General features: G+C 38.8%; 1 protein-coding gene across 1 annotated transcript; it reads left to right on the top strand.

Annotated features, from left to right (window-relative positions):
• Window positions 1–6,333: 6,333 nt before the first annotated feature.
• On the top strand, window positions 6,334–14,519 carry nkx1-1.L (nkx1-1 L homeolog). The gene is made up of 2 exons (XM_018227920.2): window positions 6,334–7,092; window positions 12,531–14,519. The coding sequence occupies exons 1-2, from the start codon at window positions 6,648–6,650 to the stop codon at window positions 13,307–13,309; spliced, it is 1,224 nt and encodes a 407-aa protein (XP_018083409.1). The 5' UTR covers window positions 6,334–6,647; the 3' UTR covers window positions 13,310–14,519.
• The last annotated feature ends 1,240 nt before the right edge of the window (window positions 14,520–15,759 follow it).

The following is a 15,759-nucleotide window of genomic DNA, read 5'->3' as shown; positions in this document are numbered from 1 at the left end:
GCTAGTGATGGTTAATTTGCATACGGCGCCAAATTGAATTTACAATGGAAGTATTCGTAGCAGAACTACACAAGCCTGGGAAACCTTCACAACAGCAAATAAAATTTTTATTTTGCCCTACACATGTGCCCACTGTATAGTAAAGGTGCCATGAGTTAGGAAATGTAGGGGGGAAGGAGGGGAGCCCCAAAAAAATTTTCGATCTTTTTCAGCCTATCACCCATAAAAAATGAAAAAATGGCAGCATTTTTTGGGACTTAGAAAGATTTTTCACTTTTTTTGAAGCAATCCCTATCTACTCTATTGCACTTTGCCTGGTCTGAGGTGGCCAAGGAAGTCTGGCGTAAAAGGTAGCGTTCAGAAAAATGCGTGCGTTAGTGAATTTGCGTAGTTACGTCCGTTGCGCAAATTCGCCAGGCGTAAGGGTGCGAAGTAACACTAGCGAAGTTATGCCAGCGTCCGTTAGTGAATCGGCGATTAACGAAAATGCCGAACGCTGGCGAATTCGCGCCAGCGTTAGGCACTTCGGCATGTTTTGAATTTGCCCCAGAGAGTGATATTCTAAGGCAATTTGCAATTGGTTTTCATTTTTTATTATTTGTGGTTTTTGGAGTTATTTAGTTTTTTATTTAGCAGCTCTGCAGTTTGCACAGTCAGCAATGCAGTTGCTAGGGTCCAATGTACCCCTGATTTGAATAAGAGACTGGAATATGAATAGGAGAGGCCAGAATAGACGGATGAGTAATAAAAAGTAGCAATAACTATGAATTTGTTTTAAGATGGGGTCAACCTAGAATCTGGTGAGACCATTCCAATCTATTGTGGGGGGCTTCTACTGCTGACAAGGAGGAGGGAGCGGGAGACGCCCCAAAATATTCCCTAGAAAATCTGTTCTCTACATTTGATCATTCATCGATCTGCCTGTTATTCACTCAGTAAAAACTCTGCATATCTCATTGCTTCACCATATTGGGAGAAAGAAATTTTGGTCACAACCCCAATTGAAATAACTTTTTCATCTTGTTGAACTACAACTCACAACTTTTTTCCTGTTTTTTTTTTTCAAATTACAATCATACGCTACAACCAAGGAACAGTTACTTGATTTTTTCCTTACAGGAAAAGTGATTATCCGCCTGGATTGAATCTAAAATGGTTTTTATGTGTATTTATTCCCAATTTATTCATTGTGTTTCCTGGCCGGCCAGTGTTTTAGAGATTTTGTATAACTAATAAATTGTACATTTTAATTTACTGGTTTCGTAATCCACCTTCTATCTATTATTTTTTTCATTGAAATTTATCCTCAATAGGACCTTGGGGATTAAAGGTGTATATTCTCGACCAGTAAAATAACCTTCCCCTTCTTGTCTCAAGACCCTTAGCTGCTATGGAATCTCATTTCAGCAATAGTGATGGGCGAATCTGCAGAGTTTTGCTTCGCCCAAAAAATTGGCGAATTTCCTGCGAAATGGCGAAAAATTCGCGAGAAGGCGCTGGCGTATCATTTTTGACGCCGGTGTCTGTTTTGTTGGACACCGGCACACATTCGCTGGCAAATTTTCGCGAATGTATTCGCCGGCGGCGAATTGCGTGAATTCGCCGTGAATTGGCGACTGGCAAATAAGTTTGCCCATCATTATTCAGTAAGAATTCTGGGAGTTGTAGTGCAACAACTGCAAACACAGTGATTACAGCAGGGCTTTCCCTCTCGTTGGGTGATAAAGTCAAAGGTCCCAGTGTGATGCACCTAAGCAAACAGTTAGCAAGAGCCTGTGATGAGACTGTGTAATGAGAATAAAAGGCACATTATAGGGATTAAATCCCAGGAAATGAGATCTCTGTACAGAACAATGGAGGAGCGTGTCGCTGAGGATTCTACAAGGTCTCAAAAACACTTGAACCTTAACCTCATTTACATCAAAGAACTAAACCCCCCCCCCCCCCATAGACACAAAAGAAACACAGACAGCTTGGTAAGTATTCCCATGATCCCTAGTGTTTAGAAATACTCTCATTCAACTGATTCTATAGGATTTTGTCAAAGGCTGAAGAAAAGGGGACATTTTTAATTCTGGCAAGAGCCCCAAGTAATAGGGTTATTAAATCACACCAATCAGGGATCAGGCTGCAACCTATTGACCTCCTGCTGTTGTTAAACTACAACTCCCAGAATCCCTCAGACAGCCTTCCTCGATCAGTGGAATGACATGAGCTCCAGTTCAATGACAGTTAGATATATATAGTGAATGAAGTACCCCTCTTGTAAAATATAAGGATATTATAAATTACAGAGGAGTTTCATGACCATATAAAAACACGAGGCTGAAGGCCAAGTCATGGAACTCCGAGGTAACTTCTAATATCCTCATATTTTGCAACTGGGGGTACTTTATTTATTATAATACACAAGTTTCAGTGAGTCCTGTGACAGAAATGACATCACTAAGCTCCCATTACAGCCGATGACATCATTAAGCACCATTTATAAGGATATCATTTACAGGATATTCATGGTTCTTGTGTATTATATGTATATAATACACAAAAGCTATGAATATCTTGTAAATTATATCCTTATAAACTGTCAGTTCTGATGTCATCAGTTATAAACGGTGAGTTCTGATGTCATTTCTGTCACATGACTCACTGAAACTTGTGTATTATAATTAATAAAGTACCCCCAGTTGTAAAATATGAGGATATTAGAAGTTACCTCGGAGTTCCATGACTTGGCCTTCGGCCTCGTACTTTTATATGGTCATGAAACTCCTCGGTAATTTATAATCCTATATAATAAAGTTGAAGTGTCTCTGCGTCCAGTCCCTGTGCCCGTGGGATTGCGCTACTGCCCCACGGACCGTCTCTTGCGAATTTTTTTTAGACTAGAACAATTCTGTTTTTATAAATGTTTGACTACATATGTTCTAGCGCCCATTAATTTAACGGGGCTTAATGTCTAGTATCCTTATATTTTACAAGAGGGGGCACTTTATTCCCTATATATCTTCATAGTGAAATACTGCACACAAACAGTGCAGCTGGCATCTATTGCTAATTAATATGTGTCTTGTCCAAAATGGGGCTAGATAGCAACTATATCAGCACAACAGCACCCATGCCCTTGCAGCATTGTGACCTCATCTAGAGGCGATGATGTCACAAGCTGCATGACTGTAATGTACAGCGCTGAGCATCAGTTATACCATGCTTACTTACCCACCACCACACCCAATGGCATGATTTCTTAGTCTGACACAGTACAAAATGTACAAGGCTCAGGTGTTGTCAATTTAATGTGCTTAAAGGGTTGTGACCTACCCCCATATCCACTGGGACTCATTAACAACTCGTTTAGGTGCCTACTGCATGGCTGCCCTGAAATTAGACAATAAGTATATCTGAATTTAACTGAATGCTGAGTATTTGAGGGTTCTGCCATATGAATAGGGATGTATAAGGTTCTTTGCTTCATTAACTCGATCGCCCCCTGTTGGCGCCACCCTGTAACATCCCCCACTGTGATATCATATCTCCCAGGCATCCTGATTTCTCATGTTCCAGACTCAGTTCTTATCAATCAATAGGCAGAAAACGAAATGTATATTTATCAGGGGCCGGAATGAGGTGGGAATGGCTGGGCTGTAAGCAGGGGGAATAGTCATGAGCCGGGGCTAAGAGAGATATTAAGCTGTCAGAACTCATCTCAGGCCAAATACTCACGGTTAAGTTTCTAGTTAGGAGATAACCAGAGATGGCAGATGGACTGAGATTGCACAAATGAGTCTTTAATTGACAATCAATTGTGATTAGGAGCCATAGAACATCTTTATATCTCCTGCCTCCCAGAGACACATTCATTTCTCCATCCCAACCTCCCAGAACTTTCACTGGGGCTGAAATTCCTCGATGGGGAAACTTACCCTTTAATATCAAATAAGTCATCACCCCTCTCTCTCTGTTTCACTGGCTCCCCTTCCTCCTACTTATTATGTTCCTCCTTCTCCTCTTCTTCTAATATTGTTTCATTATAACTAGTTACATTTAAACCTGCTCTTAAATCAGAGAAAATCAGTTTTTTATTATTAACACGTATTTACAAAGCACTGGCATAGTCCGCAGAGCTTTCCACATAATGGGTGTATACACAAAACATGCAGATATTCACCAACACAGGGGGTAAAGATGGAGCTGCTCCATGGAGCTTACAATCTTAATTCATTTCTCACTACAAAGAGTTTGATTTTGCTTCTATAAATGTGTGTATCTTTAATATATAATAATTAACATGATTCCTCTGATATATAGCCATAGCTGTATATATATATATATATATATATATATATATATATATATATATATATATACTGTATATACATACACACACACATATATCATTTACCTGTCATTAGGCAAGCTCTATTCATGTGCATTTATTTATTATACCCCTATAATTACTGTCCCTATGGCTTGTTCTGTGGGTCACATTACACACTGCACGACTCCTATACAACCAATCATTTCAGGAGCAGTAAAGGGAATAATAATTATTATTATTATTATTATTATTATTATTATTATTATTAGGAACACAAACCCAAAAAACAGCATATTGCATTACGAAAGAAAATTAAATGTTAAGCAAATCTCAGAAGCACCCCTCAGCAAAGGGAATAATACCCACCTGGCCAACTAAATCATGTTCAATTATTATTATTATTATTATAAATAATAATATTATTATTATTATTAGCAACACAAACCCAAAAAACAGCATATTGCACAATGAAATAAAATTTTATTTTAAACGAATTTCAGGAACACCCCCCAGCAAAGGGAATAATCAACACCTGACCAACTAAATCATGTTCAATTATTATTAATTATTATTATTATTATTATTATTAGGGACACAAACCCAAAAAACAACACAGTGCAGTATAAAAAAGAAATTTACGCAAATTTCCAATATACAGTCATTAAAATTGTTCATTGGTTATTTGTAACAGTAACGTGTCTATTAAAACTGGTGTCCATTTGTCCCTTTTCTTCACTGCTGGTTCTGTCTCCTGTAGCAGAAATGCGTCTTTACAGCTGGATATTGGAAATTTGCTTAAAATTCTATTTTTTTTCTTCATTAGGCAAAATTTGTTACAGTGGGGAATACATGGCGGCTCCATCACAAAACTCTGTTTTTCTGCATGTGACGCCATTAGTAAATTCATGGATACAATACAAAAATTAGGAAATAGGAAATAATAATTTAAGATACAGAGAGGCGAGGCACTGTGGGTATATATATATATATATAAAATAAATATTGTGTGTGTGTTTTGCAACCATAAACAGAGTGTAATTACTCAGACATAAAACATATTCCCTCCTCTTTGTAAGTGATTTATAATTTGCAGATAAAGCGCAAACAAATGCGCAGATTACAATCAGAGCCACAATTAGATTTTTTGTGCCACTGCCTCAACTCCCCTGGGTGCCAGCCCCCCCTCTCATGGGCTAATGTCGTCCCACCCTTTCCCAAAACCCCAGCTGATTGTCTCCCTCATTATTCCTCCCAACTTTTCTCCTGCCATAGGATCATTGATGGGGATAATTGCGCAGCCAGCCCTGTCGTTGGAGGTGTCAGCATCAGTCTTAATAAATAGAACAGAAAAGGGCATTAAAAAAATAAAGATCCTAATTTTATTTCTCGAAGGTTTCTTATATAAATAGTGGGAATGTCATCCATGGAGCCAGTGTGTGCCGCTGATGGAAGAACATGGGCATGTGTTGCCATTTAGTGTGCAGAATAAAGCTGCGCTATGGGATGCGAGATGTTCCCTTACAGTAGAGCCAGCAGATATGGGGGATATTTATGTGCACCCTGTGATCAATGGATTACCTTCTCCCCCTCTCTTTCTCTTATGAAAAATGTGCAGCTCCCACCCACAATATTTCCTTATGAATTATAATAATATCCCCCAAATAGAGATGTCACAGGATCATATATTATTTATACATATATATATATATATATATATATATATATATATATATATATATATATATATATATATATATATATAAAAGCTTCCCTAGAAAGTTGAAGCCATTTGGCAGGATCTAACTAAGCTTTAGCCTATCTGATCTCTTGCTCTTCTGTGTAAGTTCCGACTATTGATCCCGCAATTATTTAAAAGAAAAAGCTCATCACCTCCCACTTGCCCAAATAAGGCTATTTAGAAGCTGCCCACATGGACAGAGGGGAGCTGGGAGTGGAGCATCACTGCTGGGTCTGACTCACACACACACACACACACTGTGCTACTTAATCTCTGAGCCAATGGTGATGCCACAGCTCTGAGGGTTAATAGCATCATTTGCAGCCAACTGCACTCATTTTAGCACCCAGGCAGGGGTGAGGAGAGATGTCTTTTTGGAAGTGAAGGCAGGAGCAAAGGAGAGAGAGAACAAGTTTGTTGCTTCACTATCATCTACTGACCTGCAGCATTTTGTAAGCACCACCAACTGCCAGACCAAACTGCCAACCTGCCACACCAGCTGTCAGATTCTTCCTGCTATGCTGTTGTCTCGTTGTTGGTGTTCAGTAGTTTAGGTGCCTTGTCCTGGACAGAAGGGGTGGTTGTAAAACAATGAATGCCACCAGAGAGAAGGTCCAGGTGGAGATGCCAATTGGAGGTGCCCAGACAGCGGTGGTGGTGGAAGCAGTGACCTGCAGCCTTCACGGTGAGATTATGGACAACCACGGGGAACAGAGACTGTCTGCCAGCGATCTGCCCGTCTATGGGTGCCCAAGAGACAGACAAGGGGAGCACCAGAACAGCAATGCACCTGCTGGGCCCGAGAGCTTGGGAGCTGCAGCGTCTGCAGTGCACAGAACCACTTCATTTTCGGTGCTGGACATCTTGGACCCTAACAAGTTCAACAGCAAACAGAAACACTGCAGTGGAACATACAAGCCCCCCAGTGATTATATCCTGAGGGCAGAGGACAAGGCAGAGGAGCACGACATTGCCACTGGTCAGAAGGCTTTCCTGGAAGAATATGACTCCTGCAAAAAGTCCACTGAAGTTATCAGTAAGTTCCAGAGTCTGCGCCCACCCAACACTCACACATGTAACAGTGCAGGTAGGGAGACCTGGGTATATAGATGATGTGTAGAGACCACAGCCTGTAAATATACACGATTAGGTGGAGAGGCAGAGACATTAGATAGAGGCGCAAACTACTGCGCTGAGGGACATAAAGTTGGCAATGTAAGTGCAGTAGTTGACACTTGACAGTTTAATTCAAGGGGATGTAAACCAAAAAAAAAATTCATTTTGCCCTGGGACAGAAATTGTAGTCATTTTAAGCAGCTATCCAATGTACATTAGTTTCTCAGGATTTTAAAATAATTTTTGTCATTGTGATTTTTAATGAAAGCAGCGTGTCTGACCCTTTCTGTTCTCTGCACTACTGATTCTGACATTTGTAGCAAAAGCCAACTGCCTGCAAAAGGGTTAAATTCTGGGAGACTTCACTGCTTCCAATTGTCATTTATGCGCATAACTTTCTCATTGGAAACCTGCATTCATTGTCGGGGTTACATTTCCTTTAAAGGGGTCGTTCAACTTTACTTTAACTTTTAGTTTGATGTAGAGAGTGAAATTCTGAGACAATTTGCAATTGGTTTTCATTTTTTATTATTTGTGGCTTTTGAGTTAGCCATTTTATAACATACTAAAATATCATTTAAAGGTGAACCACCTCTTTAATAAATAAGCGCAATTTGTTGCGACTTTGTTTCCCTAGACTTTGTGGGTTTGGTCAGACAGTTGCAGTTCAAAAGAGACTGATACGAATCAACTCCAACACCGATTTAACTGCCAGTTCATTTAGAGGAAGAAGGCGGTGACTATATATATTGTTTTTTACCTTTATATTGGGTCCTATTGGCAGTTTAAAGGGCAAGTCAACTCCCAAAATAGACAAAAATGCCCAATAAAAGAAATCAGAATTCTAAGCAATTTTTACAATATCCATTCATTACAAATGTCCTATTTTTTTTAAGTTATTTGTGTATGTATTGCCGTTGAAAGCAGCATTTGTCCTTTCTAATTCTCTGCCCTGGTGGCTCAGACTGTTGATCCAACGTAAGACAAGGCTACGGACCTGTATTTGCTGGGGAACTAAAACTTTTGCAACATTGTTAAAAAAAAGTATCAACCAGGAGTTAATAGCAGTTGTCTTTGCAAATAACTTTAAAAGCACTGAAATGTTTTAATAAATATACATTGGAAAGCTGCTTAGAATTAGGATTTCTTTTAATAGGCAAAATTGTATTTAGGGGTTGACTTGCCCTTTAATAAAGTGCAATTATATATATCTCTGTATTGATGTGATTGGTGAGGTTGTTACATGTACATTACAGGGAATTCCTTGTCACTGGGAATATTCTAACCATAACCAACAATCTCCGTTGGGATGAAGCAGAACAGAGACTTTGTGTGTAAAACAATAATAATAATAATAATAAATAGACACCCGTCGGCACAATTGCACCCTGGCAGACCCCCTCGGCAGCAAAGGGTTAAACGAATTTCAGAGCAGACACCTCTCCCCTCGGTGCTGCTGTTGCTTGGGGCGACCGATTCAATTTTCTCTCTCCCCTCGGCTTCTTTTTTTTTTTTTTTTTTTTTTCTTTTTAGGACAAATCAGACTAATTGTGACAAAACGCTGGTTATCTCTGGAAAAACAATTAAATTCGTTCGATTACATTTAAGGCAAAATGTGCTTAGGCGAGTAAAGAGGGGCTGGATAATGTGGGATTCTCCCCTGTGCGGCTTGTCGCACTGCCTGGTCGATATCCTATTATCGAATCGCGCGTATCTCTCGCAGGCAGCTTGCAAACCTTCTCCTAACGTCTAAATTATAGGGTCAAAATTCGGATAATTACCCGATTAAAACCTATTAAACATATTAGGGGAGACTATTGATTGGGCTCGGGAAGGAGATTGCTTTTTATTTCGGTGCAAAATATCGAAACTTTTCTCTGCGACGATCTACATATTCCCAACCTTCGTATATACAGATGTATCTCTGCTCTTTATATCCAACATATATAATATTTCTGCATATTCTACACACTCCTATATTTTATATGATATCTATGAAATGATTTATAAAAAGAGGAATGAATGAATTCTGCACCGTCTTCATTTATTCTACAGAAATCCAGATATTTGGACAAATATAATTGTTATTAAAAACAGTGAAAGGCAAATAATTCCAAAATAATTCTGAAAGCGAATCATGGTTGGGATTGGTTTATTTATAGAGAATTTAGTGTGACTATACATATATATTAAATATAAGTCAGTTATTAAGGGAACTTGTATTAAAAGAGAAGACGCTATAAATATTGTATTTCATCAGAATGAGTCCCTCCCATTGCCCAGCAGAGTCCAGGGCGCAATATTATCAATATTATCATATAGAAAATAGACTTTGCGTTATTTATTATCATTTACATTTTTATTTATGGGACTGTTAAATACAAAGGAGCTGGTACATAAACTATATTCCCTGATACAAATAAATGGAACAACATTCCTGCACTTGATACCCCAAAATAGTTTGTTTTTTTTGCATAAAAATAATACATTTAAGCAACTTCCCAATGTACCTTCATTAAAAAAAAAAAAAAACACCAGTGATTTTAAAATGATTGGCAAATGGAATTACAAATGAAAGCCGGCTGTTTATATACTCTGCACTGATGGTTCCGACTCCTGAAATGATGTAGCAGAAGCCAGCGGATAAATAAGGCTGGAGGAGAATTGATCTGCTACATTGTTTCAAAAAGCCAGACATTTTAATGAAGGTAGGCTGGAAGGTGACTTAGAATTTACATTTATTTTATGTATTATAAAAACAGTTTTGGGGGTTTCCTCTTTAAACATTTCCTACTTAATAACTGGTTCATATAAAGCCCAGTGGCAAGTCGTCTGATGTAACATATAATAAATAATGTGTAAGAAATAAAATTGATGGTTTAATTAACTTTAAAAATACATAAAAAAAAACAAAAAATGTGCAGTTTCTGGTGATTCCTTTTTCTAGTACCTTTTTATACAATAGAAATATCCATTCTGATCCAATTCTCAATCCAATATTACCTGGGACTGTATAATCAAAAGCACAATATATTAAAGGCATTTAGATTGTCTTTATGAGAAGAGATTTATAAAGGATATATCCTATAAAGAATATATTTACTTGAATTCTATAGATCCCTTCTATATAACCGATATTCCTAATAATATACTTCCCTTCTACAATCTATACACTGAATAGATCCCTTCTATATAACCTAGATACCCCAACTCTATAGAACCCCACTGTATAACCTATTTACTCTAGTTCTATAGATCCCTTCTATATAACCTATGCACCACCAACTCACATATATAGATATATAGATATAGATATATATATATACAGTATATATATATATATATATATATATATATATATATATATATATATATATATATATATATATATATATATATATATATATATATATACACACAGGTATATACAGGTATATATATATATATATATATAAATATATGTGAGTTGGTGGTGCATAGGTTATATAGATGGGATCTATAGAAATAGAGTATACTGTATATATATATATATATATATATATATATATATATATATATATATATATATATATATATATATATAGTGGAACCTCAATTTTACATCCCCTGATTTACAGTTTTCCCTCATTTATAGTCTCACCTATATATTATGCAGAATACATTTCCCTGATTTTACATTTTCCTGGATTTTACACCATTTTTTGATAGTCCCCTGAAAAACATAAAATGGGGGTTCTAATATATATATATATATATCCAAATTACAGAAAGATCCTTTATCCAGAAAACGCCAGGTCCCGAGCACCCTTGATATAAGGTCCCATGTGGATTATTTTATTATAAAAGAGTCTATGGGAGGCGGCCTTTCCGTAATTCAGAGCTTTCTGGATAACAGGCTCCGGATAATGGATCCCATAGCTATATATATATATATATATATATATATATATATATATATATATATATATATATATATATATATATATGTGTGTGTGTGGGGGGTAAATATTCCCTTGGGAGTATTTAATATGCTACAAGTAGAAGTTCAGGAATGGGTTTTGCTTGTGGCTCTGGTTCTGCTGTAGGTTCCACTGGGCCAGAGAGATGAGACCATGTTTGTGAATTGGACTGGGATAAGTCTGTGTCACATGGTATAACTGAATGATTGAAGGCAAAGCACAGGTAATAGTAGTAATAACAGATGAAGCTGATACCAGCAGAGTATAAAGTGCATTTATATACAGTATGGGGCTTGCAGAGTCTCAGAGACCCTCAGTAAGTAAATCTGGAAAACGGAGACTCCCCCTGGGAGACTGAGAGGAATGAAGTGTAGGAAGCAGTCAGAAGCTCACAGGTGTCATGTACTGGGTTTTTAATCAAACTGTCAGAAGAGACAGAACAGATGAATACTGGGGTACTGTTAGGGGGGATCACACATCAGAATGTACAGTATGTGATATAATACATCTTAATTATAACAATAATAATAATAATAATATACAGGATTCAGCGGCAGTGCCCAGTGCTGATTATTTGGGCTGGAAACACAGGGACAACATGACTTAATCTGAGAGGCTGATGTATTACTGATGTGTTACTTACAGGCCGACTCATAGCTACAATCATCTAATAGTCACACAACAGGTGCCCAGCGACACCTAAACCATCTGTGAGTGTTACTGATCCTTCCCTGTAGTCATGTCATGCTGAATGTATATGCACATGCTGAAATAGATCCCCAAATACACAAAGTGCAACTACAATTCCCAGGCTCCCCAGAGAGAGACCAGTAACATTTCTGCTGAAAGCAAGCCAATCAGTGGTCCAGGGGCCTCAAGCCCAGTCTCATTTGCTCCCCAAAGTACTCACTAGTTCTTCTCAGGTTCAGATTCCTACTCACTAGTTCTTCTCAGGTTCAGATTCCTACTCACTAGTTCTTCTCAGGTTCAGATTCCTACTCACTAGTTCTTCTCAGGTTTAGGTTCCTACTCACTAGTTCTTCTCAGGTTTAGGTTCTTACTCACTAGTTCTTCTCAGGTTTAGGTTCTTACTCACTAGTTCTTCTCAGGTTTAGTTTCCTACTCACTTGTTCTTCTCAGGTTCAGATTCCTACTTACTAGTTCTTCTCAGGTTTAGATTCCTACTCAATAGTTCTTCTCATGTTTAGGTTCCTACTCACTAGTTCTTCTCAAGTTCAGGTTCCCACTGACTAGTTTTCTCAGGTTTAGGTTCCTACTCACTAGTTCTTCTCAGGTTTAGGTTCACATTGATTAGTGATTCTTGGGTTTTGGTTCCTACTGACTAGTTCTTCTCAAGTTTAGGTCCCAGCTGACCCGATTGTCTTTTTCTCTTTTGCAGAGGAAGAAAGTGTGTACCACCACTCAGCAGCAGAGGACTGTCAGAACCAGGACTTCAGTCCCAGCCCAGGAAGTGACCTGGAGGAAGAGGAAGATGAGGATGAAGACGAAGAGATGTGCAGTGAGGAGAGTAGCAATTCTACCCCTTCAGGTCTTGCAGAGAGGGATCTAGGGGGAGGCAATGGTCAAGGTGAAGATGCCCTCACTAGTGTGGCCCCTGCTGGGTCCAACCAACAATCCAATGGAAAGAACCAACAGCAGCAGAACCAGCACGGGAAACCCAAAAGAAAGCGAACGGGTTCAGACGCTAAGTCGGGGAAGCCCAGGAGGGCCCGCACCGCTTTCACCTACGAACAGCTGGTGGCGCTAGAGAACAAATTCAAGTCGACCCGGTACCTGTCCGTGTGCGAGAGACTCAACCTGGCGCTGTCCCTCAGCCTCACCGAGACCCAAGTCAAAATCTGGTTCCAGAACCGGCGCACTAAATGGAAGAAACAGAACCCTGGGGCCGACACTAGTGCTCCCACTGGCGGCTCTGGACATGGAGGTGGATCTGGGGGCCCTGTGATGGGAGGGGGTCTCAGCCCTCTTAGCCACTCGCCCCCCATGGGAAACCCATTAACCATGCATGGTCACCCCGGCTACCCCGGCCATGGACCTGGCGGCTTAATGTGCACTGCCCAATTGCCCTTCCTACCAGGTCCGGCCGCGGTACTGTCCCCCTTTGTGTTGAGTTCCCAGCCCTATGGGGCCCCAGCATTCTATGCCCCTCACTTATAACCGGTCACAAACTGAGACCAATGTACAGAGACTGAGAGTTGCCGCGGCACAATGGACCATTAGGTGGAAACGTTACGCGCATCGACCTTCTTCAGGGCTGCAGGGGAACTGCTCTTTGATTGGGGTTCAAACTCAGTACAGCTCGGGTATACTGACTTCAAACCTATGTGAAGTGGATCTGCGGCCAATAGCTGAACCCGCTTTATGTGCCTGGGTAACTGGTGATCCCCCCGCCAAACCTAGAGCCCTGCAGTCAGTGTAAAGGTAGAACCATGGACCCAGAGTTACATTCACCCACCCACTGATCAGTGTGGCTACATTCCGTTTAACCCATTCAGCTCCAGAGTCTGTGAAGTGACTCACAACGGATACATCCGGGGGTTAAATGAAAGCAGGGAGCACTTTGTGCCACAATCGGCAGATAAATAAACGTATAAGTTACTGTCAAGCAGGAAAATCCTGCACCCCACTCCGCACACACAATTTTGGGGTTTGTGCCTCTTAGAATATTGATGAACCCCAACACCCACAGATACAAGTCTCTATATATATATACACACACACACACACATATATATACAGTATGTATATATATAATGCCAAACGAACTGCTAAACGTATATGTACATAATGTATGTGCAAAGCAGCGACTGCCGCGATATATCGCAGAAAATGACGCAGAGAAACACTTCACCGTCACGATTCGTTCCAACGACGCAAAATAAGGGGCACCGGCTTGCGAATAATTTGTGGTTCTTTCTGTAATTGACTGAGGAAGCGATGCACAATTTTGGGATCCCCCGTGCCCCCTGTACCCCTACATTGTTAATATGAGAAATGAAAAGCTCCCATTTTATTCTCAGGGTGAATATTTATTTAGAGACTGATTTTATTGTACATTGTTGAAAAAAAACAAACAAAAACAATGGATCTTTCGCTCGTGGTATCACGATTATTATGGATTATTTATTCGTGCGACTCAATCCCTTTAACCCTCCCGTATCCAGATGGAGATCGTTCAAGGAGTGAGGGGGTTAACAGAAGGGTTTTATCAGCCCGTTCCCCTATGGCTTCTTATTTCTATTCCTTTCTTTTTGTGTTTATTTGTATCTCGGTGTATATATTACTGATGATTACGTTTCTCTTTGTAATTACCGTATGGCCATAGGGTGTAAATACATGAAGAACTTTGCTAGAAAAAATCGTTAAAAATGACCAATAAATGGTTTTAAAAAATTACAAAACATAAAAACATCGGTATCATTTGTTTTCTGTCGTTTCTTAAAAAAAAAAAAAAATCCCACGTGTAAATGTAGCGCGTGCGTTTGTGCAATTGTAGATGTAAAAGGGGGCGCTCGCTTGTGCGAAGGAGGCAGATCTATATCCAGAACGACTGCAAGCTCTAGACATTGAAATGAGGAAATGTATAGTAAACTGTCCGAATCACAACCAATAAACAAAAATAATAATCGTAATCGATTGAGTTCAGATCTGAATATAAAACGGAACTATTCTGCCGACTGAAAATGAGATACGAGTGCGACCCCATTTAGCAGCTTCTTTAGGCAGAGAATAAATACACCGACTATTTATCATGGAAACATTCCGCTACCTGCTTAATCCTATTATAATACACAAAAGCCATGAATATCCTGTAAATTATATCCTTATAAACGGTGAGTAGTGATGTCATCAGTTATAAACGGTGAGTTCTGATGTCATCAGTTATTACTGGAGCTTAGTGATGTCATTTCTGTCACATGACTCACTGAAATTTGTGTATTATAATAAATAAAGTACCCCCAGTTGCAAATTATAAGGATATTAGAAGTTACCTCGGAGTTTCATGACCTGTAAAAAACACTCAGCCTTCGGCCTCGTCCTTTTATTTGGTCATGAAACTCCTCTGTAACTTATAATATCCTTATATTTTACAAGAGGGGGTACTTTATTCACTATATATTTACAGAATGTAAATGTCGTAATTGCTATATAGATAGATGAATAGATAGAACAAAAGATAGACAGAGAGAGAGATACGTAGATAGATACAGATAATGGATAAAATGGGTGAATAGATACATTACTGATACATTGAATAGATAGACAGATATACAGAGGAGGAATAGATAAAAGATAGATAGATGATAGATAGATAGATAGATAGATAGATAGATAGATAGATAGATAGATAGATAGATAGATGGATAGATAATAGATAGATAGATAGATAGATAGATAGATAGATAGATAGATAGATGATAGATAGATAGATAGATAGATAGAGATATAGACAGTCAATAGATAAATAAATAGATAGATAATAGGTATAAAAACAGACAGATAACTATATAGATATAGACAGACAGATTGATAGCGAAATACAATAAGATAGATGATAAATAGATAGATAATAGACAGCCAGACAGAAACACAGACATAGTCAAATG

Source organism: Xenopus laevis, chromosome 1L, assembly GCF_017654675.1.
Source record: "Xenopus laevis strain J_2021 chromosome 1L, Xenopus_laevis_v10.1, whole genome shotgun sequence".
NCBI lineage: Eukaryota > Metazoa > Chordata > Amphibia > Anura > Pipidae > Xenopus > Xenopus laevis.
The sequence above is the reverse complement of the archived record's forward strand: the minus strand, read 5'-3'. Positions and strand labels throughout refer to the sequence as shown.

Bases quoted from the DNA above. Each gene is read 5' to 3' on its own strand.
- nkx1-1.L (XM_018227920.2), top strand. From the start codon at position 6,648: ATGAATGCCACCAGAGAGAAGGTCCAGGTGGAGATGCCAATTGGAGGT. The intron at 7,093-12,530 runs GTAAGTTCCAGA...TCTCTTTTGCAG, and splicing joins AAAGTCCACTGAAGTTATCA to AGGAAGAAAGTGTGTACCAC.